A 24883-nucleotide genomic window follows, 5' to 3' on the forward strand; every position below is an offset into this window, starting at 1 on the left:
CCTGGTAAAGCAGGCGGGAGTACACGCTAGTCGGCTGTCCTTTGGAGTTCAACATTCGCTCATTTACACCTATGGGTGATTTAGCATAGTCGATGGACCTACTGGAATGTTTTTTGGACATTGGAAGAAAACCAGTGAACCTTCAGGAAACCCATGTGAATTTGAGGCAAACATGCAAAACCCCACACAGACAGTAAAATCGACCCTGAAACCCTGGAGCTGTGCAACAGCAACACACCCTGCTGTGTCTCTGTGTCGCCCAATTAATTTAATTGTTGTGTCCTAATGGTGTGCAAGCCTTGTGTTGATATCCATGAATGCCTTCTTGAAGAAAGCCTTGCAGTCTAGAATAACTGAAGCAAAGTCTATTGGGCACAGTACATTAAATCACCATTATACGACAGCCTACTACTGCGAGCTCATCACAGAGACCATCAGACACCTGTAGGACACCTTCAAGTCCAACTAGTACTATCAAACTCATATAGAATGATTCACACTCTTAACTTACCACTTAAAACCATTAGGACCATTTCCATAATGATCAACCCACACACATACCATTAGTAATCATTACAGACCATTATAAAATCACCAGGAACCAACAGAAACCTCAAATGGTTACCATTATGTTTTTCCGCTGAGATTTTATACTGTAAATTGTACAGACAAATGATTCCATGTACAGAGAATATGGCAGTACCGAAAGTAATAATAACAAACAGGCGAACATGTTAATATGAAACAAAGAAGGTAGCAAATACTCAAAGCACATAATATCTCATTTGTACAAAAAAAAAAAAAGAGAGAAAAGAACCTCCACCTACAAACCACAGGTGATTTGAAACCTCTAACATAGAATTGTATTTACGAGACATATGATTCGGGCTTGCCTAGAGCCACTCCATTCGCCAAGCCCCACCCATCCCCTGCTATACTCGATCTACTTGTTGAGATATTTGGCCACAGAATGGTAGGCGAGCAGGATCTCTGCGTCATTGGGGCACGTGTAGCGGAACTCGTCCCGCTGGTAGGATTTCTCCAGGTACTTAGTCAGACCAGTGAGGGCTGCAGGGATCCCAAAATCACGATATTTCCTACACACAATCTGAGAAGAAAGAGGACGTAAGCAATGCATTAACAAGTGTAATAATAAAAAAAAAAAGACTTCCATAGGACCAGGAGTGTCGTCCGGTCAGGCTTACTGAGTATACAATATTATTATAGTATGTTTACAGTATATATGGGCATATGGCCTTGTCTACACCACTGCATGAGGGTGACTTTTACAAGAAATAATACAAACTGGTTGAACTGAATACCCCCCGCTAAGGAGGAATAATGCACAGTCACAATGAGGGACAGCGAGTATAAAAACGCAGTACATATTTTTATACAGTCCTTTCACAAATCACTTGGCAAAGGTTGAAACTGCAGTGTGCTATATATAGGGTTTTACCACAACCACCAGGCCTACAGGTGCTTGAGGAGGAAGCTATCACACATTTCTTTTTTAGTTAAGCAAATTTTCCCCTCCAAGTGCTTGGTGTTCGATTTGACACTTCATTGTAGGCTTATTTAACCTCTACTACTATTACTAACATGGGACAGAGAGAAGAGGGCAGGGATTCCAGAGGGTATCAGTTCATATCAGAGAGTTCACTCTGTCAATCATACCAGATTCATATGTTGATTGTCTCATGTGCAGTTTTGATTTGGCGTATTCTTGGGCGGTGACTCATACCTAATCTGATGTTAAAATGCGGTGCTGCTACTCAAAATGTGTGAAGGTTGGGAGATCTGTGAAGAGCATCGGATGGGGCGGTGTTTGTTTTGGAGGGTAAGGCTCTGCACTAGTGAAGGTTGAGGTTCAGTTCCAAGAAGTGCCAGAGTTTTATTGTTGAGCGCATGAGGAAAAGCTCCTAACCCTGAAGTGCTTGGAATGCTCTCAGTGGCAAGTCGGTTTAAATAAAACGCACCGCCAAATGAAGATACAGTGGGGTCCAAATGTCTGAGAGCGCTGTTTTCCAATTTTAATACAATAATCTTCATTACAAATGATATTATTGACAACAAAAGTCGAATTTTTGAAATGTTTACATGAATTTCAGACTTTCTTAGTATTTGGTACGTCCCTTTTTGCTTCGGTAACAATGTGAACTCGAGCTGGCACGGACTCCACAGGATTGTGCCAAACCTTATGATCCATCTTAGATTTAGATTTGACATTTGACACTTTAAATCCATCAGTGTTGTCGGAACACATGCTTCGATAGAAGAGATTTGGCACGAGGAAACTCTGACCTTTTGTACAAAGCAGTTAACATGACGAATAGTACAAATGTGCCTAGGAATGGGGAGATAGAAATAGTGCATAATAGAAATTCAAGATATTGACCTAAAACCTTCCGTTTATTTCCAATTTTAAATGAAAAAAAAAAAGAGTGAAAAGATTTTCAATGTGGGTTGCCACTGTATGTTTTCCCATTCCTCTATCAGCTCTCAAAGACTGCATTACATTTACATGTATTCTTTTGATGCTTTTGTACGGTTTTACAGTTGGGCTTAATAGTTGAGGGTTGAAGGATATACTCAGGGATCCAATAATAGCTTCGTGCTACTTGGAGTCTAGACCCTTAACCACTGAGACACATTGGCCCCGATTATGGCAAACATATTATAAAAGACATAATGTTTAGAACCTTGACAATATGTAGCTTGGGGAGAAGGTTGCAGTCAGCGAGAGTGAGGGAGTCTCCATCCAGGTAGCTTCGGGTGGACTGAGTTACATTCGGGTTCTTATCCAACTCGTATGGAAGAGGGGTGAGCAAGTATTGATCCAGCTTCATCAGACTCTTCAGAAATTTCTTTTCCAGCACTGGAAATACATACAACAGAGGCTAATATGTATACAGATAATTAAAACAACAACAACAAAAAAAAACATTATAAGGTATATTAGTAAGGTTTTGGGTTACCACTAGCTGGCTTGGCATAGATTCTACAAGTCTGGAACACCATTCTTCCAAAAGATATTGCCTCACATTTCCATCCATTTGAAGATCCTCCAAGAGCACCAGTCCAACATCTCCTACAAGAGTCCAGTTTAGTGGATATCTGGTGGATGTTTTGATTAGTTTGATGATTTCAGAGAAGGGTGATTATTTTCATCCTCATCAAACCATCCAGTGAGTCCTTGTGTAGATGGGGTATTATCAGTGGCTCCAAATCATACAGGCAAAACACCCTGCCATGGCATAACAGAGCCACTCAGTATAGGGATCCAGCATTCAGGCCCGTACGCTTCTCTTGATGTACGCAAACACACGCGCTCTCACAGTCATCAAGAGTACGCTCACTCACCTTACCATATTATTTTTGTCCTCTGTATGAACTGTGGTTTTCGGAAGCTCTTAAAGTTGCTTTCATCTTTGGAACGTCTTTGTTTAAGCACTATAGCCTACACTACTATAGCCTTCTCTATGTAGTCGTACATGGAAACACCTGAAGAACATTTTGCCTACATTTATATTTGCTCGCACTAAAAATCACGGTCATTAAATGTGCGTATTCAACCACGGTATCCATTAGAATGGTGTTGCAGACTTGTAGAATCTATGCTGAGGTGCATTAAAGCTTTTCTGCTACTGAGGTCATTTTAGTCACTATTCCTATTGAAACAAAGCAGACTCTGTGACAAGATCCTATCCGAATAACGAACCCTCTTTTAAAAATAATTTTTTTTTAAAAAGCTTCAAGATCTTTTCCTCTTTCCATTCTGAACCAAAATGAAATGAGGTTAACCGGGCCTGCTCAGCATTTTTATACACGCCGCAAAGCATGGCATTTTAATTGCTAATGTGTACAATGTGTTACACTGTTCTTTATTCCAACTAGTTTCTTCACATTTGACACATGTCTGTATACACACCCACACACATGTTTGTCATATTATCCCTGTAAGGACCTCCCACTGACATATTTATTAATGCAGCTAATTAATGCTATGCCTACACTTAAACCTAACCCTAGTAACCAAAAGGAAAAACGTTTTTCCATGTGAGAACACCTAATCTCGAGTGATCTCCACCCCTCCGATTCTGGTCTCTTAACTGTCCCTCAGACTCGTTTACATACTATGGGCAATTTTCTTTTCTTCTTATGCTCCAAAACCAGAACTCGCTACCATCTGATCTCAGAGAAGCCCAGTCTTTCAGCGTATTTAAGTTCTTGTCTTGAAACATTTCTTTAGGATTGATTTTACTTCATGTTATTGAACTATTATTGCTATTAATAATTGAAACGACATTTTTATTATTAACTGGTTTTATACATGCTCTTATGTAAAGTGCATTGAGAGGCCTGCTATATAACGTTTATTGTTGTTATTATTATTATTATTATTATTAATCTCGCCAAGAGGTCATAACTGTTAGATATTCCTCATATATGCACATGTATATCCTTATATGGACATTTGGTCCTCATCAAGATACATCAACATCCCCCCCCAACCATACACACAAACAATTTCTCACTGTCATTAAGTCCAGGGTTGGGGTTTTTAATGTAAGCAGAGAACTTGTGGAAGATATCATCGCCAGCACTGTTAGACTCCTTATAGCGACAGCACAGTTTGGAAAATCTGGAATGACAAACATGTCCACAAGATCATGTCTTTTATCAAGAACATCATAGATGATCTTGTCCTTAAATCCGTCACTGTTTGCAGATAATGTCCTTCATGTATCACAGGCATTTTGTGCAAGATTAATTCTTAGGAATTCCACCATTACAATACAACACATTCCCCAAATGGTGCAAGGTGAAACTCACTGTGGAGGTGCCAAAGTCTCTTCCAGAAACTCCTCAATCTTGTTAGTGTCAGTGCGTACCTCTCCATTATAAAGGAGGAATGGGGGCTGAGAGCCTGGAGCAAGGTCCTTCAGAACCTCTGGAGCTCTACAGAGAAAAAAAAAAAGGTAGAGTGAAGGCAGATATTGCCCAGGAACAGGTGATCACTGGAATCATTCTTGAAAAAAGATTCACTCTAGCACCATTAAGGGTTCTTTGGATTGTCCGAAACCTTGAAGGTCACCAACCCTGTTTTTGGCTCTCTTCCTTTATAGAGAATTCAACACAGATTCTTCACATTCTCCTACAACAGTTTCCTTTTCAAGAGTGCAAGATTACAAGTGGAACACCTTCAGGGAGATAGAGCAATTAAGCATCAAAAATTCTTGAGAGAAAATAGTTTATAAGAAAGTAAACCGACAAATAACATACCACCATAAAGGGTTCTTTGGTTTACCCCACTGTGGGAACTATTAAAGATTCAATATAGAATCGATATATTTATAATAAGTTCTAAATTAAAAACATTTAAGGAACTAGAAAAAAACAAACAAACAACGTAGAGGAACCCTGTATTATAAGCAAGTTTGGTGATTACTGGGTTAATTGTATTTAACTAACCAGTTTATTGCACCCCCTACGTTTCTTCAGTTTGCCGTTCTAGGGGGACCCTTGAAGATCACCAATCCTGTATCGGATGATCTACTTTTGTAGAGAATACTATTTATCTGAGAATGAAGGTGGCTCTTGCTGATCACTGGGTACATTCTTAGAAACTCTAACACGTAAAGGTGCTACGTGAAGATTCAATATAGTACCATATAGAGAGTTTCATAAGAGGTTCTAAGTGAAACCCCTTTAAGGACCTACCAAGAGCCTTTGAGGAACCCTGTTTTATAAGAGTGTAAAGATTAAAAAAGGCATACCCTCAAGGGGTAGTGACTTGTGTTTGGTATCATGAGGTCACTGGCTATTAGTTTTCTTCCGAGAATGAAACTGGAGGTTTGGTGATCACTGGGATCATTCTTAGAAGCAAAACAAAAGATTAGATCTAGCATTTAAATGGTTCTTCAGTGTGCCCTCGGGGGAATAGAATAGATTCCAAGTAGAAGATCTAGAACCATTAATCATCCAAAGATTTTATGAGGAACCAGGGGACCCAGCCTAGCTTCTGGAGATCTACCAGACTGGCTATAATATTTACATGTGGCTATAATTTCCAGAAACCACTTATTATCAGGTATGTTAGAGTAGGGCTGGACTAAACTCAGTAGGGCGGTAGATCACCGATAGCAGGGTTGGGTAGCGACGTTGAACACTAATGCCCTCTTTAATGATTGCGTAATCACTGCGTATTTCTCTTACCTCTTCATGTCCACTGTGGTGAGGGTGAAATTAACCCCCTTAAGCCAGAGAATCATGAAGAGCCGCTGACAGAATGGACAGTTGCCAACTCCTTCACCATCATCACTTGCCTGTGGGGGGGAAAAAAGCCTGATTTCTTTAAAAAAAAAAAAAAAAATGGCTTGATCTGAAAATCAGATATCATATAGCAAGAGCTGGTGTTTTGACAGGTTTTCTATAACAATAAAATGGCTGCATTGAGTGTGGCTTGTTTTTGGGGGGTTTCAGTCTTCTCCAGAGCTTAGTCGTTCCAAATATTGTTGACAAATTGTGGGATTTTACCACAGGTTTGTCAGGAAGTGCGGGTTTTTAACACCAAGTCTTGGAAGTAAACAAGCCTCAAACAAGCCTCTTTTTTTTTTTTTTTTTTTAAAGGATTACTCATACAGTACGATCCATTCCCATTACAAACCTAGCCAATGTAACATTGTCTAAACTTACAACAGCTTTCACTGGAAAATAGAAAAGTACAAACTCTGACCTTGATGAAGAGCTCAATCTTTGGTGCCTCCGCCATGTCTCCGGTTCTGCGTCCTCAACTCCTGTGGTCTTTCAGCTGTCAAACCTTTACTAGCCAACCCAGGAGAAATGTTTACATCACTGTGTCCAAATAGGCTCAATTATCCACTTGAGTCCAACGATCGTAGTCAAACGGAAGTCCTTGAGGATCGATGAGTTTAAAATCCCGAGCTGCGATTTTAATTCAAAATACAAAAACGACACTTGTTTCTTTCTCAATCAGTACTCGGTTTACGCTGCTCCTTTTATTTTGTTGCTCTCTATCTTGCCAGTTTCAATCGGAGTCTATTCGCTGTGTCTCTCGCCACACCCGATGAGCATTCCCACTGGACTGACCTGTCCAACCTGTCTTATTCTCAATGACATTCTCTCATTCTCTCACTCTAGCTCCAGTCCCTGACATGCCTTAAGATATATCAGAGCTCTCCTACTGTCGCTCTGTCACAACACTTCCACAAAGAAAGCTTGTACTGGATGGATCTTTTACTACTAATGTTTATCTCCCTTATTGTCATTGTAAGAGCTTTTAACTCATGGCAAGTTATTATTATTTTTTTTTTAACTCTTAACTCTCTTAGTGACGTATATGGAAGACATGATAATCACACCAACCATGATAACACACATGGCTTTCCATAGGGGTTAATGCTAATATGCTGATCACATCCTGTGTAATCTGACACCAAATTTAAGCAGTTAAAATATAGGCCAGATCCCTAAATACACCTCATTTTGTGTTTCTAACTTCTGAGGTAAAAAACAAACAAACAAACAAACAAAACAAAAAACAAAGATGAAATCGAATAAGGAGCTGCCGATGATGTACACACTTACATACAGCGTAAGACGGCACTGTGTAAAGGCATGAGATCTTGTGGGGCCATCGGTACCCTGTTGTCAAACTGTGAATACTGGCCTTCAAGGTGCAGCAGTTTCTACATTTTTAGCAGCTGTCTCATTTGTTACACTAAACCAGGAAAAATACACGAGCTGGGCATAGAAGGAAAAACGTGACTCAATAAGCAATAAGGTGTGACAACCCAATTAAGACGAAAATACAAGTAGGAACATGCATAAGTCTTAAGGCAAGACACCACAGGCCGGGATCATTTTAAAACCTTTTCAGAAATGTCCCTTTATTTATGGACATGAAGCTTTGACTAATTAAATACGCATAAAAGTACACGCTTAGTAAAACCAAATGTCTAGTATTCACGTACACCGTCCTTCCCAATTTTAAAAACAAACCTAAAATACCACCTTTTCTGACATATGCATCTCTTACTGTGTGCACTATATCTGTTTTATCTCATAGTTATATAATATGCAGTTTTTCTTTTAATTTTTTTCCCTTTTAATTTACTGAGGGGTTCGATTCCCACCGTGCCCCTGTGTGTGCGGAGTTTGCATGTTCTCCCCGTGCTGCGGGGGTTATCTACGGGTACTCCGGTTCCCAGTCCAAAGACATGCATGGTAGGCTGATTGGCGTGTCCAAAGTGTCCGTAGTGTATGAATGGGTGTGTGAGTGTGTATGTGAGTGTGCCCTGCAACGGATTGGCACCCTGTCCAGGGTGTACCCCGCCTCGTGCCCCATGCTCCCTGGGATAGGCTTCAGGTTCCCCGTGACCCTGAAGCGGTATCGAAGATGGATGGATGGATGGATGTAATGAAAATGTCTGTTTGTTACTCACAATGAAAAGCAAGACTATTACAATATAGCTTGTTGGAAAATCTTTGTTTTTTGTTTTTTTTTTCCCCATCCAAGAGAACACAACATTGCTGCAGACCGAGTACACCCCTTCATGGCAACGGTATTCCCTAATGGCACTGTCCTCTTTCAGCAGGATAACGCTCCCGGCCACACTGCACAAATAGTTCAGGAACGGTTTGAGGAACATGTCAAAGGGTTCAAGGTGTTGACTCGGCCTCCGAATTCCCCAGACCTCAGTCCGATCGAGCGTCTGTTGGATGCGCTGGAAAAACAAGTCCGATCCACGGGGGCCGCACCTCGCGACTTAACTTACAGGACTTGAAGGATCCGCTGCTAACGGTTTTTGGTAATTGGTGCCAGATACCGCAGCACACCACCTTCAGAGGTCTTGTGCAGTCCATGCCTTGAAGTTTCAGGGCTGTTTTGATGGTCCTACAGAATATTAGACAGGAGGTTTTAATACATGTATAAAAAAAATACAGTGTGGCTTCAAGTCTTTCCGGTTTTGTAAAGGCTAATGTGGTCTTTTGCTGTTCTAAACCATCTACCTCAAGTTGCTTTTCTCCCCAAACGTGGTTGTAAAAAGTGGTTATTTGACTTGCCGTAACCTTCCTGTCAGCCATAACCAGTCTGGCAATTCTCCTCTGATCTCTCTCTTCAACAAGACGTTTTCAACCCACAGAACTGAAGCTCACCAGATAGTTTTTCGCCTGTTTGTTTTTCACACCATTCTGTGTCGGTTCTAGAGACTGCTGTGTGTGAAAATCCCAGGAGATCAGCAGTTTTTGAAATACTCAAACCAGCCTAGCACCACCAACCAAGCCACTGTTAAAGTCACTGAGATCATATTTTTTCCTCATTGTGATGTTTGATGCGAACATTAAATGAAACTCTTGACCTGTATTATGTATTAGGTATACCTTATAACGTAGTTGGTGAGTATGTATGCCCATCTCATGTTGGTGCAACTATCAATGTTATTGTATATAAGTGTATACTCTATTCAAAGGCGGTTCTCTTTTGCCATTTTGTCTTCATTAAATCCGACCACCAAAATCGAACAAAACCCATCAATAAGGTATTATTTAAATTTCAATTACACCGACAGATTTTACTCCAGTCCTGAAACTATGCTGTCATTTGAGCCTCTGCCTTTAACAAAATCAAAGAAGAAAAAAAAAAAAGTGTACTTTTGATATGATAATAGTCTACATGAGTTTATATATATATATATATATATATATATAGAATCGTAAGTACTAAAATGCTCGAGTGCTTTGTGAATATATTATTTTTATATTTTAACTATAAAGCATTATATCAGTATATTTTTAATGATACAAATATTTTTCTGTACAATATATACCTTTTTTTTTGTACTGGCCCTATAATTCAGCGTGAGCAGAAGGGGGGGGGGGGGTGTTGCTGTGGAACCCCCGAGATTACAGACATTACAAACGGCGGTTTTGTCATCATTCCACACAAGAGACATCATCTTTACACGCCGCACGGAATCCACGTTTCTTTTGATCGACAGGATATAACCGGCCCCGATCGCCGGACGTTTTTAAACCGTCGGCCGATACCGATTATCCGCCGATACATCGGTGCATCTCTACTCGGTACACATTCATAAGACGAAAGGATTGGAATGGTTAAGGTTTACAAATTGAGCGTTGTAGTCATTTGCCAAGTTTGATTGAAATCTGCTTGCTGCTTCTGATGAAAAGAAAGCAGTCAAGGAAGGACATGACAAATTATGCTTGCGCTAATCAGGAACTAAAATCAGGAACGACCACGTCGTCGTAGCAGCTGAATGAATCACCTGATATGTTCGTGGTGTGCAATCTCTTCAGCAACTGAGAGTGAAGAAAGCCCCTCCTCGATTCGAGGACTAGTCAGACAGTCTTGTATGACTACAGGATTGAATCTATGTGGGGGAGAGGGGATTATCACTGTTCTGGAGGCACTGACTTGGTTAATGCTTGAAGTAAAACGTCGACATCACTAGCTTGTGGTTTTTCTTTTTCACCGAGATGGATGTGGCTTAAACACACAAATAACTAAACCGCACGAGCTGGTTTAATCCAACCCACATTTCTTCCAACATTTTGATCTCTGTGCCATGCAGAACATTTTGCCCTATCGTCAAACCGCTGTAACCTTATTTTAGGATGTTATTTAGTGAAGCTTGCCAGGCATGACAGGCTGGTTTAAGTTTGAAATTAGAGTACACTTCCTCAACCAACCAAACCTCCGTTATCACGGCACTACTGAGGAAAGATGACAAAAGACTGAAACATCCAGACCACATCATTACTCCAAACATCCTCACTGGATAACCACTCACCACAATGTCCTCACTTGTTGTCCTGAAACGGTTAATCAAATCTGAGAAGATATTTGGGTAAAAACTGAGAAGGGGAGGAGAAAATGGGAAAGACAGCGAGTGTGACAACAGGAAACGCTCGTCTCTCTGTAGTTTCCTACTGAATGTGTGACAGCTCTGCCCTCCACCTTGTTTCCACATAACTCTAACGCGGTCAAACTAATGCACATTTTAAATCAGCATTCTGTGCCTCATGCAGCATCTCCGCAGAGAAACCACGTCCTCTGCAAGGTAAGCACGCACTCGGCACGAACCTCGAGCCGTGCGTCCTCTACAAGACGTTTCGTGTTAATCTCAGCTTGCTGAGATCTTTTTCCAAGACGCATTTGAATGCATCTTTAGACACTGATTTGTACTATAGCGATGTCCTGAAACGTCTTTTAAGAAATTGTTGCAACAGTACTCATTTCCTTTGTTGAACCATCCTGATCTCTGAAGATGCAGGTAAAACTAGTGGTTATCAGGATGAAAGGAACTGGCTGGAGATACAGTGCATTTCACCTAGCAGAAGAGCTGGAAGACATTCATACATGCAGGCACCAATAGTTAATAATCTGTTGAATCATTATTTGGGGCAGAGGTTGTTTAGTACAAGTATGACTAAAGGTATACACATGCTTCTGGAAAAGTTTTAGCTCTTGATCCCTTAGAATATTAAATTTACACATTTGGTTTTTTTTAGTTAAATAGAAACCAATGCAGATATTGACACAAAGTCTTTATTTGCATTAATAGTGTAACTGGGGGAAAAAATTTAAATACAATGCAATTTTGACTTCCGGTGTATGTTAGGTGCGTAGTACGAAAACAAATACATTACTCGGAATGAACAGATAACGCTTTCTAATCGAGACGCACAGACGCATCGCTATAGTTTACAAACATCCAATGATCAGGGACAATTATATCCTGTCAATCAAAAGAGGGTAGGAAAACACATCCATTTCATGCTGTGTGTAAAGATGATGTCTGTTGTGTGGGATTATGACAAAACCGCAGTTTTGTAATCTCTGTAATCTCTACACTGCTGAAAATTTTAGCCCCGCCGCTCGCCGCTGAATTAAAGCCCCGGTATGCCGTTGAAAGATTTAAATGAGTGACAGAAAAGTAATACATACGGCACAGAAAGATATATTTGTAGAGTCGTATATTTCATACGCGGGTAATGTTGATGAGTTAATATCATCAAAAAAAAAAAATGGTTTATATTAGGCCTATGTGTTACCAGTTTGATGTTCAGTGATGAAGTAGAAATGCGTTTGTTTGTGGAGAGTGAATGTGAGACCATCAGGAAGTTGTTGTTTTTTTTTTTTTTAAGAATTCAGTCAGTGTTAATATGAATGAGTAACACTCAATAAGTTAAGAAATCTTACTTTAATCGTCAGCATTGAGTTCCTGTGTGAATGTTAATTAGAGCCATGCGTTTCGCGTTCATGAGACCAGTTACTGTGAAACAACTTGCCGAAATGGAGGGAATAAAGTTTTTCTTTGCATTCAGAACTGTGGAATTAGTCATCGTTTTATCATTTAAAAGAAGGGATAAAAGGCAGAACTATCGGTATCGGCTGCTTTCACTCTGAACGATAGGTCGCCGCTAGAGAAGTTTAGTAGCGGTGCAGCTCTACTTTCTAAACAGATACGATAAGGAGGTGCAAAGTAGTCGCAGAAGTGGGAGTCGTTTTGACTTTCATACAAATAAAGACCCTAAGAATGCACCGCCGAGTGTAACGTTTGTACGATTTCCTTCGGCGCCTGGCGAGGGCCGCGATGAGTTAAATTGGACTGGTAGTGTGTTCGTAATTTGGGAAATGCGACCGGTTAAAGTCGTTTGAAAAAAAAAGATGGCACAGAAATAACTGCATGGAAAAACAAACAAACAGTCTCACGCATCTCTCTAATCGACACCAGTTCATACAGAGAGAACTCACGGGGCGCGCTAACAATGCTGGATTTTCTACCGCCGGGACTTTTGCAGGGTTTTTGCAGCACACTCATGTGCTTCATTTAAAAAAATTAAAAAAAATTTAAAAAAAAAAAAAGACTCCCTTTTGTGGTTCGGGGCACTGAATAGATAAATATGACGAAAAATATCAGATTATCACACGAGTCCTAAAAGTAGACAAAGAGAATCCAATTAAACAATTGAGACGAAAAATATTATACTTGATCGTTTATTTATTGTGGAAAATGATCCATTACATATCCGCGAGTGGCAAAAGTACGAGAACCTCTAGGATTAGCAGATAGGTTTACGATAACATTAGAGTCAGGGGGTTTTTAAATCGATGTGATGATGATCGGGTGTGAGCGAGCGTCCTGTTTTATTTAAAGAACAGGGATCAGTCGGAGTCTGATCTTCACAGTGCATGTTTGTGGAAGTGCATCATGGCATGAACAAAGGAGATTTCTGAGGTCCTCAGAAAAGGTTAAAAAAGAAAAAAAAAAAACTCCATCTCTATAGCGTTTGGACTCCACCAATCCATAGTCAGAGAGATTGAGTAGAAATGGAGGAAATTTAAGACCATCGTTAACCACTTCGAGAGTGGGGACCAACCCTGATCACTCGAAGAGCAAGACACGAAGGATCCCAATAATCTAAGCGACTAAAGGCCTCTCTCACGTTGGCTGATGTTAATGTTCACGGGTCCACCATCAGGAGAACGCTGAACAACAATGGTGTGCATGGCAGGGTTGCAAGGAAAAAAAACACACCGCTCTCCAAAAAGAACACTGCTACCTGTCTGCAGTTTGCTAAAGATCATATGGACAAGCCTGAAGGTTATTAGGAAAATGTTTTGTGGATGGATGGATGGATGGATGAGACCAAAATAGAATTTTTTGTTTTAAATGAGAAGTATGTTTGGAGAAAGGAAAACACTGCATTCCTGCATACGAACTTTATCCCATCTGTGAAACATGGTGGTGGTAGTATCAGGGTCCGGGGCTGTTTCGCTGCATCTGGACCAGGACGGCTTGCCATCATTGACGGAACAATGACTTTGAATTAAAGCAGCGAATTCTAAAGGAGAATGTCAGGACATCTGTCCATGAACTGAATCTCAAGAGATGCAGTAAGACAACGATCTTAAGCACACGAGTCATGTAAAGTAAGTAAAAATGATTAAAGAAGAATAACGGTAATGTTTTGGAACGGCCGAGTCAAAGTCCTGACTTTAATCCAGTAGAAATGTTGTGGAAGAACCTGAAGCAGGAAGTTCATGTGAGGAAACACACCAACATCCCAGAGTCGAAGCTGTTCTGTACTGAGGAACGGAGTAAAACTCCTCCGAGCCGACGTGCAGGACTGATACACAGTTACCGGAAACGCTTAGCTGCAGTTCTTGCTGCACAAGGGGGTCAAACCACATACTGAAAGCAAAAAAAAATTCACATACACTTACCACTCACAGATATGTAATATCAGCTCATTTTCCTCACTAAATAAATGACAAGTATAATATTTTTGTCTCATTTGTTTAATTGGGTTCTCTCCATCTACTTTTAGGACTTGTGTGAAAATCTGATGCGGTTTTTGGTCCCATTTCAACTTATAAGCAGCCCTGTATGCATCATATATATTTTGTATGACATATGAACCACTGATAAGGCAGCGTTCTGCTACTTGGTTTGATGGACCCACCCCTAATAATCTGACTCGTCACAGGAAATTCTTGAAAGACAGGACACTGACAAAACCACAAGCTTCTACTTGAAGAAAGTCAATCGTGAAATGACCAAGCAATCCAATTTCAGGCAAAACCACCCCCCGCGCCCAAAAAAAACCCCACCAAACCCATTTCTAATACCATTCTGTCTCTTTTCAGGAATGATGGTGAACCTGAGGTTGAACAAAAAGAACTTCCTTCTAGTCGTCGGTCTTGGCTGCGTCTTTGTGAGCTTGCAGAAGATGCCTCGTTTTCATCTTCGTGGCAGTGGAAAGAAAACCACTGTTACAATTCTACTGTGGTACTGGCCTTATCAGATTCCCTACAACCTGGAGGGTGACACATGCCTGAAGAATTATAACATCTCCGGTTGTCGCCTGGTGGATAATCGCGCAAGCTATTCCGACGCCGACATTGTCGTCTTCCATCATCACGACCTGAAGATACGCGGCCAGACGCTTCCGCTCCATTTACCTCGACCAGTTCGCCAGAGATGGCTCTGGGTGTCTCTGGAAGCACCACAAAACAACGGGAATTTAAACCAATATGCTAGGATCTTCAACTTGACCATGTCTTACCATCCTGGTGCAGATGTTACAGTACCATATGGTGAGATCAAAGAGAAAGACGGCGACACGGCGACTGATGATTTTGTCATGCCGAAGAATAAGACCCATCTGGTGTGTTGGGTGGTCACTAACTACAAGAATCATCACAGGAGAGCTAGCGTGTATCAACAGCTTAATAAGATCCTCCCCGTGCAAGTGTACGGTCGCGCCATGGGGAAGCCAGTGAACCAACGTGCGTTGCTACCCACGATTTCCCGTTGTTATTTTTATCTTGCTTTCGAGAACTCAGAGTCTCCGCACTATATCACCGAGAAGCTCTGGCGAAACTCCTTCATGGCTGGAACGGTGCCTGTAGTACTGGGTCCTCCACGAAGCCACTACGAGGCTGTCGCACCACCACATTCGTTCATCCACGTAGACGACTTTGACTCCTTAGCGAACCTGGCCACGTTCCTAAAAGAACTAGCTGGAGACACAAAACGCTACAGGTCTTACTTCTCCTGGCACCAAAACTACACCGTCAAACTATATACAGATTGGAGAGAGAGGCTATGTAAGATCTGCCAAGTTTATGACAAACTTCCTTACCATAAAATACACCACAAATTACCTATAGATGATTAAAGTGCCCCAATCTTCTCCATATACACCGTTCACTTTACTGCCCAGGTACGGAAACCCCATCCTATTGGGAAAGTCTTGTAGTAAAAGGAGCTGCATGAAGTCATTTGCAGCTTAAGAATAAATACCTTTGCAGAGGTGCAAGAGGAAATTTTGAAGAAACTGAAACTACAAGCAGAAACCCCAATTTCCTCCCTCTTTAAATAAAACCCAAATGTTTAATGAGCGTTGAGAAGTCTGTACCGGATGTGCCGGTCGAACCACTCTCACTCAGTGAACCAACCCCCTCCTTCCCGGTTTCTACCTAGCTCTTTATAAAAAAAAAAATCACATCATTCAAGCATTCTCAACATGACGTTTAATTTCAGATTCAGAAAATATTCCCCCACCTACACCAATGTCTTCAACCAGTCATAAACATCCGCCTCTTTAAGACAAAAAAAAAAAAAAACCCCACCTGATGATTTATACCCTCTAAAAAGGCTGTAATTCATGAAGCATTCTTCTGTAAGGACAAGAACAGCAGACTTGAACCGTCAAAAGGAATTGTTTTAATTGCTAAAACACCAAGTGAGGAAATGTACTGTCGATTTTCATAAGACAAGACCTCACTGCACCTCGGCAATAAATTATCACATTTCACATCATTTACAGGGTCGTAGACGAGAGTCTTCATCGAGATGTGACGAGCAAATAAGGCACATAATTCATTAAAAAAATTTATCTATCCAACGTGCACAGGGGCAAGTTATCAAATACAGCCTTGAGGAAGCAGTGTTTGATGCCCTTTCAACGGCCAACTTCATTTTTTTACATACCAAATTTGTGACTTTTCCATAAGGATTTAAAAATAAAAAGCGATCAAAACCTTTGACTTGTGTCTTTTCTTCTTACCCATCAGCCACAAAAAACAAAACAAAAAAGTTCATTTAAAAAAATAGGAAGGGAATGATGAATATATACACACACACACACACACACACACACACACACACACACACACACAGCAAAGGAAATTTGGTTGTGGTTTTCGGGGGGGGACATTTAAAAAACATTAAAATCATGTTTCAAAACAAAAACAACGACTTGTGCAAATGCATTTGATCGAGCGGCTTAAATTTGAAAATCTGATCAGATCTGAGGAGTATGCATTACGATGCTAAAGTGTTCATTTCCAAACCAGGAAGGCTCAGATTTCAACACCACTGAAAATATTTAGAGCGATAAAGCGAGCTGAATGCAGCATTGTTTCATAAGAGGAAGTCTATTTCGCCTGGAGCGATTGAGCAACCTCCTTTGTAGCACTGCATCATCCTGTAGTTGTTGGAAAGGAGGTAAAGGCTAAGACACAGCTAGCTTAGCTAGAGAGATGACCCACTAGTCCGGGATGAAGGGCCTGTTTGAAGACCTCCGATCGATGGAGAGGTGGCATGTACAGCGTTGGCATGCCGCTGGCGTGGCCCGGTCCCGGGTAACCCTGACCCGAGAGCGGTGTGCCGCCCATGTGTGGAGGTGGCGTCTGGCTTTGATCGTAGTACTGCCCTTCAGCACCGTCTTCGTCGAAGGGCAGAGCCAGCCGCTTGCCCTTCTGTCTGCGGTTACAGAACCACACGCGCACCACCTAAAATAAAAACACAAGCCTCGTCACACAAGGAGCACGGACAAAAGACACAACTTCGACAATTTAACGTTCACGTACATCTCTCTCCAAGCCGAGATCATCAGAGATGTGCGTTATTTCCAGAGTGTTGGGCTTGGGACACTTGAGAAAGTAGGACTCGAGGGCAGTGCGGACTGAACCCTCCAAGCTGGTCCTCCTTTTCCTTTTTCTCGTGTCGACGAAAACCCGCTCAACTTTGTACATCTGTGAAAACAAGCCGGGTTATTTGCATACGGGGACTATAGAAGCATCTGAAAGCCATTTTACTTCGAGTGTCTCTCAATCACGGGCCTGAAGTACTCCTGCCCAGCACATTAACATATTCCCCACACCAATACAAGCAGTTGGATCCAGTGCAGACCTGTTAACCCAAATGTGCTTGGGGAAACAATGCATGGTAGGGGTTCATTGACCAGGATCAATAAGCCATGTTTTTCAAATGGTGGTGTCCCAACAACCCCCCCCAACCCCCACAATAAGTACCATATTAGTCAACACCACAAGAACTACAAAGTGAACGTTGATGATAAAATCGAGCCTGTTCTCGAACAGAGGCCACCCCCACACTAGACTGAAAACGTGCGGCACAGCCTACGAACATCTTGCGGGTTTTCTGAAGTTTCTGCTTCGTTCAGCCATTTCTGGAGCAGTGGCTTGAGCTTGCACATGTTCTTAAAGCTGAGCTGAAGCGCTTCGAAGCGACAGATGGTCGTCTGACTGAACATCTTCCCTGTACACAATGTTGAAAGAACATGTTTTAGTGGAGGAAATGCAGACTACGACGGTGATATTTAGCATACAACGCAACAGATTCAGAACAGCTTTCAGCTTCAGTGAAAGTAATTATATCCCAAGAACATTAAAATGTCTTCCAAGAAATTACATTTTGGAACACACACACACACACACACACACACACAGCCCCAAATGCTTGCTCATGGTCATAACATTTAGGTCCTCTAAGGAACCCTGTCCAGAGGTTATTGAATGATGCAAGGTTTGCAAAGGAACCATCTTGGAAGGGCTACTGAATCATCATGCAAGGGCTACTGAATTCTGAAGTGTTCTCACTCACCATAGAGATTCCCAAGCGCAAGTCCCACGTCTGCTTGTGTAAAGCCCAGGGTGATGCGCTTGTGCTTCAGCTCTTTGGCAAACTGCTCCAGATCCTCCGTGGTCAAGTTCTCCTGAAAGTGAAAACCAGTTGTATTGACGCTCTTATGAACTGATCATTTCTAGACCACATAAATAAATAAATAAATAAATAAATAAAAAACACATTGATGTAAACACGGGTTAAAAGTCCAGAGTAATATACAAATGGATTGAAGTCGCACAGTGGTCGTACCTCTTCCTCGGAGTCGCTGCAGCCGCCGCTGGAGGAGCCGCTGCTGCGGGCGCTGTTCTGCACCTGGGTGGCGGCGGCGTTCTGCGCGGCGGCTCCGCTGTAAAAACCGGGACTTCCGAAGCCGTTCCCTGGTGGAGACGGTGACAAAGAAGGGGAGGAAGCAGACGGGGTCGGCGGGGCTTGGGCCACGGTAGTCGGAGCTGCGATATGAGAGAGACCAGGCCAAAAAGATGGAGTCCACGGAGCAGAACTGGAATAGTACACGCCGGCGGGCACGGAGGTCGCCGGGCCGAGGAACTGAGGCTGCAGTTTGGTCTCAGCGCCGTCGTATTCTTCACTCCCGTCCTTCTCGGTCTTAACCTCAAGTATCTTGATTTGCTCCCGGGTCTCAGCTATAGGAGGGCTCAGGTTGGCGGGCTGTGTAGCCGCAGTGGCCCCTGCCACCTGCCCCGTGTACTCAGGGGCCGTGAACGGGTACCAGTGTTTGGGCTGAGAGAAATCTCCCACCTGCGCGTCGTTGTGCCTGAAATCTCCTCCGACCGACGGGAAAGAGAAAAACGTCTGCGTGTGGGCAGCATTGAGGCCGTTAAAGGGCGCCTTATTGAAGAGCAGGCCCGGATCTTGGAGCATGCTGTGCGGAAACTGCAGGCCTTCATGTCCCAGCGCTGAGGAGTACGAGGACATGGGCCTGGAGAGCTCGTATGCGCGGTTACCGCAGTCTTCTGGAGGACTCTCTGGGCGATCAGACATCCTCCTAAATCAAGCGATCCCACCAAACGAAGAACACAAAACGTCCCCAACGAGCTGCTATTAAGTAGCTGTGTTAACCAGGTCCATGCTAATAGTAGTTGTTTGTGTTTTTTTTTTTTTTTTTTTAAACTAAAAAAAAATAAAATAAAAATAAAAATAAAAATAGATCACGGTATCACAGCTCTAGATAATGTCCAGTCGAGTTTCAGACTGTGTTTAAAATGTGAACAGCCCCATCAATTAAATTCCTCCCTCATCTCACTACCACCCTCTTCCAAAAGGTCAAACTTCTGAGTGTGGACTGCAGCCTGCTCCCAGCTTTTCCCTAATCAATCCGTGTTGGAGGCAGGAGTGTTAATGATCTCACCTCCCATTGGTCATCACACACAATAGAGCTCAGCTGATGGGGTATTTGTGAATGAACTTGATTCCTGTAAACGAAACCCAAATGACTCCTCATAGGACACAGTGTACCGCGTGCACAATGTGGTGAACGTGTATAAGGAGTATCGACTTATGTTCCATCTCATTATATAAGAATAATTACATATAGTATATTAAGATTTTCAAAAAACGTTGCTTCTCATATAAAGCATGGTGTAGATCACGTGCTCCCTGTATATAGTCCTCTGAGCTTGACTAAACTTTGACCTCCATGCACTGGGATTTCTAATGCAAACTAGCTAACGTGTTTAACATGCACGACACATGACCTTGTTTCAATAATTTCCTCTTAATTAGGCGTCCTTCATATTGAATTTTTTTTTTTTTTTTTTACATCCATAGAAAAAGGGTCGGTTCAAGTGATCATAGAAAACTGTGCACATCAGAATGATCTGTTTTTGAGTCAAGGAATTGTCGGCTTAAATAGCCGACCAGGGTGATATTTAGAAAACAAAGATTTTGATGTAGGCCTACCTTTACAGGAAAATTGTATGGGGGGGAACCCAACACACACACCCACACACCCTAATCATAACCCAAAATACTCTACTAATAACTTGTAACCAACTTGTGTGTGTGTGTGTGTGTGTGTGTGTGTGTGTGTGTATATATATATATATATATATATATATATATATATATATATATATATATATATATATATATATATATATATATATATATATTTACATATTGGTGTTACACATCTGGCTAACTAACTCTAATAAAGCAACCCAGAAAGAATAATTTACAAAAAATGTACATTACTGTTTTATAGTTGTTATTGTTTTGTTTGTTTTCCTGTCAGATTGCTGAGTTTCTATAAGCTATTTGAATAACATTCCAAAAAAATATAATAAAAATACATCTCAGTCTTCAGCTTAATCTTTTCCCTCGTTTTCAGTTATTTACATCCAAACCAATCAAAGTTAAACAAAATGTCACTACATGAAGCGTGTATACATGCAGGCCTACTGTACAGCTCCTTGATGATCTTTAATCGCGTTTAAAAACGAACAGCTGTGTATGAACGCCGTCTTCGTCGTCTAGTGTTCTTTGAAGAACAGCAGCAGTAAATGAAAGGTGAAATGTTTGTCTTTTGATAGTTCAGCTCGGACTGATAGAGAGCTGGGAGCTCAGGTGTGGGGTCTCACACCGAAACAGGCGAAAAATCACCTTGTTATCCACTGAGATTATTCTAGAGCTGAATGAGAGACAGTGCAGTTTTGCATCCAATTAACACTCTCTGGAGGGGGAAAAAAACAACCACAACAACAACAACAACAAAACTACTATTCGCAACATTTCTATAGATCTAATGCAATAGCGATGTTGTGCACTTTGAGAAGGTCGGCAGGAGAGAGAGAGAGGGGGGGAGAGGGGGGGGGGGGGCAGGAAGCCGCGCCGCGGGGTCGTTGAGGGTGGGTGCGGGGGTGGAGGTGATGCCTACAAACCCGGGGCGCCCCGTCGATTCATGGTGCAGATCTGCGATGGGCGGCCATTAGCTGCTTTTCAGCGCCAACAATAAAGCCGCTAGCCTTTGATTTCGATCCTCCCCTCCCCTCTCCTCCACCCGAAACAAACAATCACTATTAAGCACAATCGAAAGAAGGAGGAATCTTACAGATGAATGGTTGCCAGAACACTGGCATAATGCACTAACTTCAAAACTACCTTGAATTATTTTTGTATTTTCCACAGTCAGATCAGGTCATATCCTTACCACTACCACTAACCACTACTACCACCACCACCACAGTGTCTACACCTCAAACAATCCACCCCCTGCCTTCAAACAACCTTCAGCGAAACCCAGAGCTATCGGCCACAAGTAATGTTTCCATGTCTCCTGCTTGGAAAGAGCACCCAGGAGGCCTCCTAGGGCCAGTCAAAGATTTAAAAGACATCAAACCATTGCTGCAGGCATTGTAGTGGCCCATGGACTTGGGAGGTGGATTGTCATGCAAAGTGCAGACAGCGGAGGAGAAAGTGGAGCGAGCTTCAGAAGGCCGTCAGCAAGAGCAAGAAGCACCCAGGGCTCCAGTACGGGGGTGACCGAGGATTAGACCTCCGAAGCACCCAGATGGCTTCCCCCCCCAACCCCCATTCTCATCTTTTAAATTCTCTTTGAAAACAGAAAAGTGATTTCTCGTCAACCGCGTCACAGAGGTTTTACAACAGCGCGCGATGGAATTGTGAAACATTACGACAACCGTTCCTTCTTCTTTTAGCATGGTCAGAATACATGACATCAACTTGGGTAAAAGAAAGCAACACCCAAACATGTACTGAAACTTGAAAGCCAGCTTTTAGTAAACATCTGGGCTGGGCTCATGGGGCAGTTTCTGAGTAACCCGAACATGCTATGATCAGGTGATACACGGGAAATGCTGTCAGGACGTCTTAACGAAACAGGAACAGGTGTTGAAATCACACTCATGGGAATTAAGTTCGACACAACTGCCGAATGCTATTGAGATCAATGTGTCGAATGTCTACTACAGTCCATCTATAAGACAGGTGCTTGAGTATTCGCGTTGAAACGTGTTCATGAAGTTCACGTCACTCGTCCTGTTTCCCTACGGGAATACCTTGCATTCGTGTGAGAACATTTAATATAATGAACGAGTTCTTGTTTTGATTAGTGAGATTTTTCAAAATCCAGTTAGTCAGTCAACATGTAGCTTACACAATATAGCCAATTATTATTCCACATAGCAGAAATCAGATCACATTTATACCGTAGACGCTTGAATCAAATCTAGTTCAATACCAAACTAGTAGAATCCCAAACAGAAAATGGCAGCTAAAACTTTTATCCGAGATGTCTGGAAGGATCAAATGTAGCTCTGTGAACATATACATTGAAAATGTTTGAGTTATCATCATCACGATCAAAAGATTTCAGGTGCACTAGCTGATCTTGGTCTGACTGCACCACAGTGGAGACTCCTGATATGACCACTGTGATGGTCTTTTGATAGCTTCGACACCCGGCTGATGACCACCGTCCCTCTCTCCCCACATATCTTGATCGGGTGGCCTACGGCTGCCTTCCTTACCATTCACGCTAACAATGGGCTTTAACGGCTCCCCTGACGATGCGCTGACTCTGAGCCACACCTTAAGAGGCCTTTAAGTGGCCCATTGCAACTCGGGCAGTGGGGGAGGTCGTGCGTGCTGATGTTGCTGTGGAAAAGAAACAGAGAAACACCTCGTAGCACTTCACCCGAAGCTGGACGCAATATCAACGCCGAGTTCAAATCGATCTTTATCTTACCCGATCCTGAAGTTAGCGTCCCCTCATGGTTCTCATGGTTTCTGGGTGGAAAACAATAAAAACGTGCTTACATTATAACTGACATAAAGGAAAGAAAAAAACTTCATCGGCTTTAAGACTTAATATAAAGACTTCAGTGCATGATGTGGGAGTTATGAGAGGTATTTTAAGGACGGGTAAAGCTAGAAAATGTCATGGGGCGTCATGAAAAACTGGAGGTACTGCAATTCAGAGCATCCGAAAAGATACACAACAAAGGTTTGAGGGAGTTATAGTTAACACCAAGCGTAGGTTCAATACAACGCAAGTTCATTTTTTAATTCATTCGTCTTCCGTAAGCATTCAGTCCCGGTCTAGCTTTCACTGGGCATATAAGTCTTTAGAAATGATGTCATACAAATGCCTTGGTTAAAATTAAATTGTACCCCCCCCCCATTTTGTCCTGCAAACGTTTGCACTCAGCATTTTTTTGCCATACAACTATTATACTCTACAATCAAGACTGCGAATGCACAAAGTACGCAAAAACAATCCGTGACAGGATGGCGTGATACGTTAACATCCTTAAGTATTTTATTCCTCTTACACCACACTGATTTGCCAACGATTGCAACGAAGGCTTAACCCTTTATAGTTATGTGTCATGTTGTGAAAAGTCCACAAGACAAGTTCCCACTTACGTTCTAACAGCTACGATCAATAGTTCCATTACCAGCCTCGTTTTTCATCCCCCCCTCCCCCCGCTCTCTCCGGGCAGTCTTTAAGTTAATATATGGAATTCAAATTGGGTCAAAAGTATTCGGGGACAAAAATTAACTAAAAAGAACTCCGTCTTGAAGGCTTTCCCATGGCGGAAAAGTCGCTGCCTGTTACAAGGTGCTAACACCGGAGACTCCTTCCATAAACGTTATATAAAATGTCTATCTACTGAAAAATCACCCTACAATCAGATGTTTTTCTTTTTCTGTTCTTCGTTGCCACGGAACAGTTCGGTGAAGCTTGCTCGGCATGTTAATGGGGTCGTGACATCATTTGGTTTCTGCTGGGTACGCATCAAACGAAGTGTCAACGACATGGCAGAAACAAATTTAGTCTTCTGTGTATGAAAGAAGCTCTCTTACCATGTGACTCTCCCGTTCAAACATTAGAGGATACGGGGACGATGGCACTGTAGTCAGGAGCGGGAAGAAACGGAGCATCTAAGATCTTAGTACGATTTACGCCGAGACAAAGAAATGTGTTTATCCGAAATCTTTTATGACTGCAAAAAAAAAAAGTTTCTTAAACTGATCAGAGAAGGCATGTGATTAAAAACAAACAAACAAACAAACAAAAAAACAGTTACGCATCTTTTGCTCAACATTGAAAGATTTGCCTTAATCACGCAAACTCGACAATATTCAGAGGAGCTTGGAAATTTTCGAAAATGACCAAAGTTTTCCCGCAGATTTGGGTCGAGACGCATCACAACACGCATTCAGCCAAAGCCCTCTTCGATTCATGTGCGTCGAACACGAGTCCAGCTAAAGGGTCTCATTTACCAACAAAAATAACTCTGAAATACTGTGCAAAACTATTGCAATTTCACCAATTCTACTGGTTAAAAAAATTAATTAATTAATTAATTAATTAATTAATTAAATAAATCAGCACATTGCGTTGCAAATTT

The 24883-nt window shown here is 41.9% G+C and overlaps 3 protein-coding genes across 3 annotated transcripts; 1 reads left to right on the forward strand and 2 right to left on the reverse strand.

Annotated features, from left to right (window-relative positions):
• Positions 1-630: 630 nt before the first annotated feature.
• clic3 (chloride intracellular channel 3) lies at positions 631-7051 on the reverse strand. The gene is given in 6 exon segments (NM_001201189.1): positions 631-1108; positions 2703-2878; positions 4539-4645; positions 4837-4962; positions 6220-6329; positions 6740-7051. Coding segments are annotated over 6 exon segments (720 nt in total). The 5' UTR covers positions 6776-7051; the 3' UTR covers positions 631-943.
• Positions 7052-10664: 3613 nt separating this feature from the next.
• Positions 10665-16603, forward strand: fut7 (fucosyltransferase 7 (alpha (1,3) fucosyltransferase)). Its single transcript, XM_017493489.3, has 2 exons — positions 10665-11108; positions 14702-16603. Exon 2 carries the CDS (start codon positions 14704-14706, stop codon positions 15733-15735), a length of 1032 nt encoding a protein of 343 aa, XP_017348978.2. The 5' UTR covers positions 10665-11108; positions 14702-14703; the 3' UTR covers positions 15736-16603.
• pou5f3 (POU domain, class 5, transcription factor 3) lies at positions 15993-20529 on the reverse strand. Its single transcript, XM_017493487.3, has 5 exons — positions 18741-20529; positions 18468-18579; positions 17992-18122; positions 17432-17596; positions 15993-17353 (listed from the first exon to the last, which is right to left on the reverse strand). Exons 1-5 carry the CDS (start codon positions 19488-19490, stop codon positions 17090-17092), a joined length of 1422 nt encoding a protein of 473 aa, XP_017348976.1. The 5' UTR covers positions 19491-20529; the 3' UTR covers positions 15993-17089.
• Positions 20530-24883: the final 4354 nt, after the last annotated feature.

This window comes from Ictalurus punctatus, chromosome 18 (genome assembly GCF_001660625.3).
Source record: "Ictalurus punctatus breed USDA103 chromosome 18, Coco_2.0, whole genome shotgun sequence".
Taxonomy (NCBI): Eukaryota; Metazoa; Chordata; class Actinopteri; order Siluriformes; family Ictaluridae; genus Ictalurus; species Ictalurus punctatus.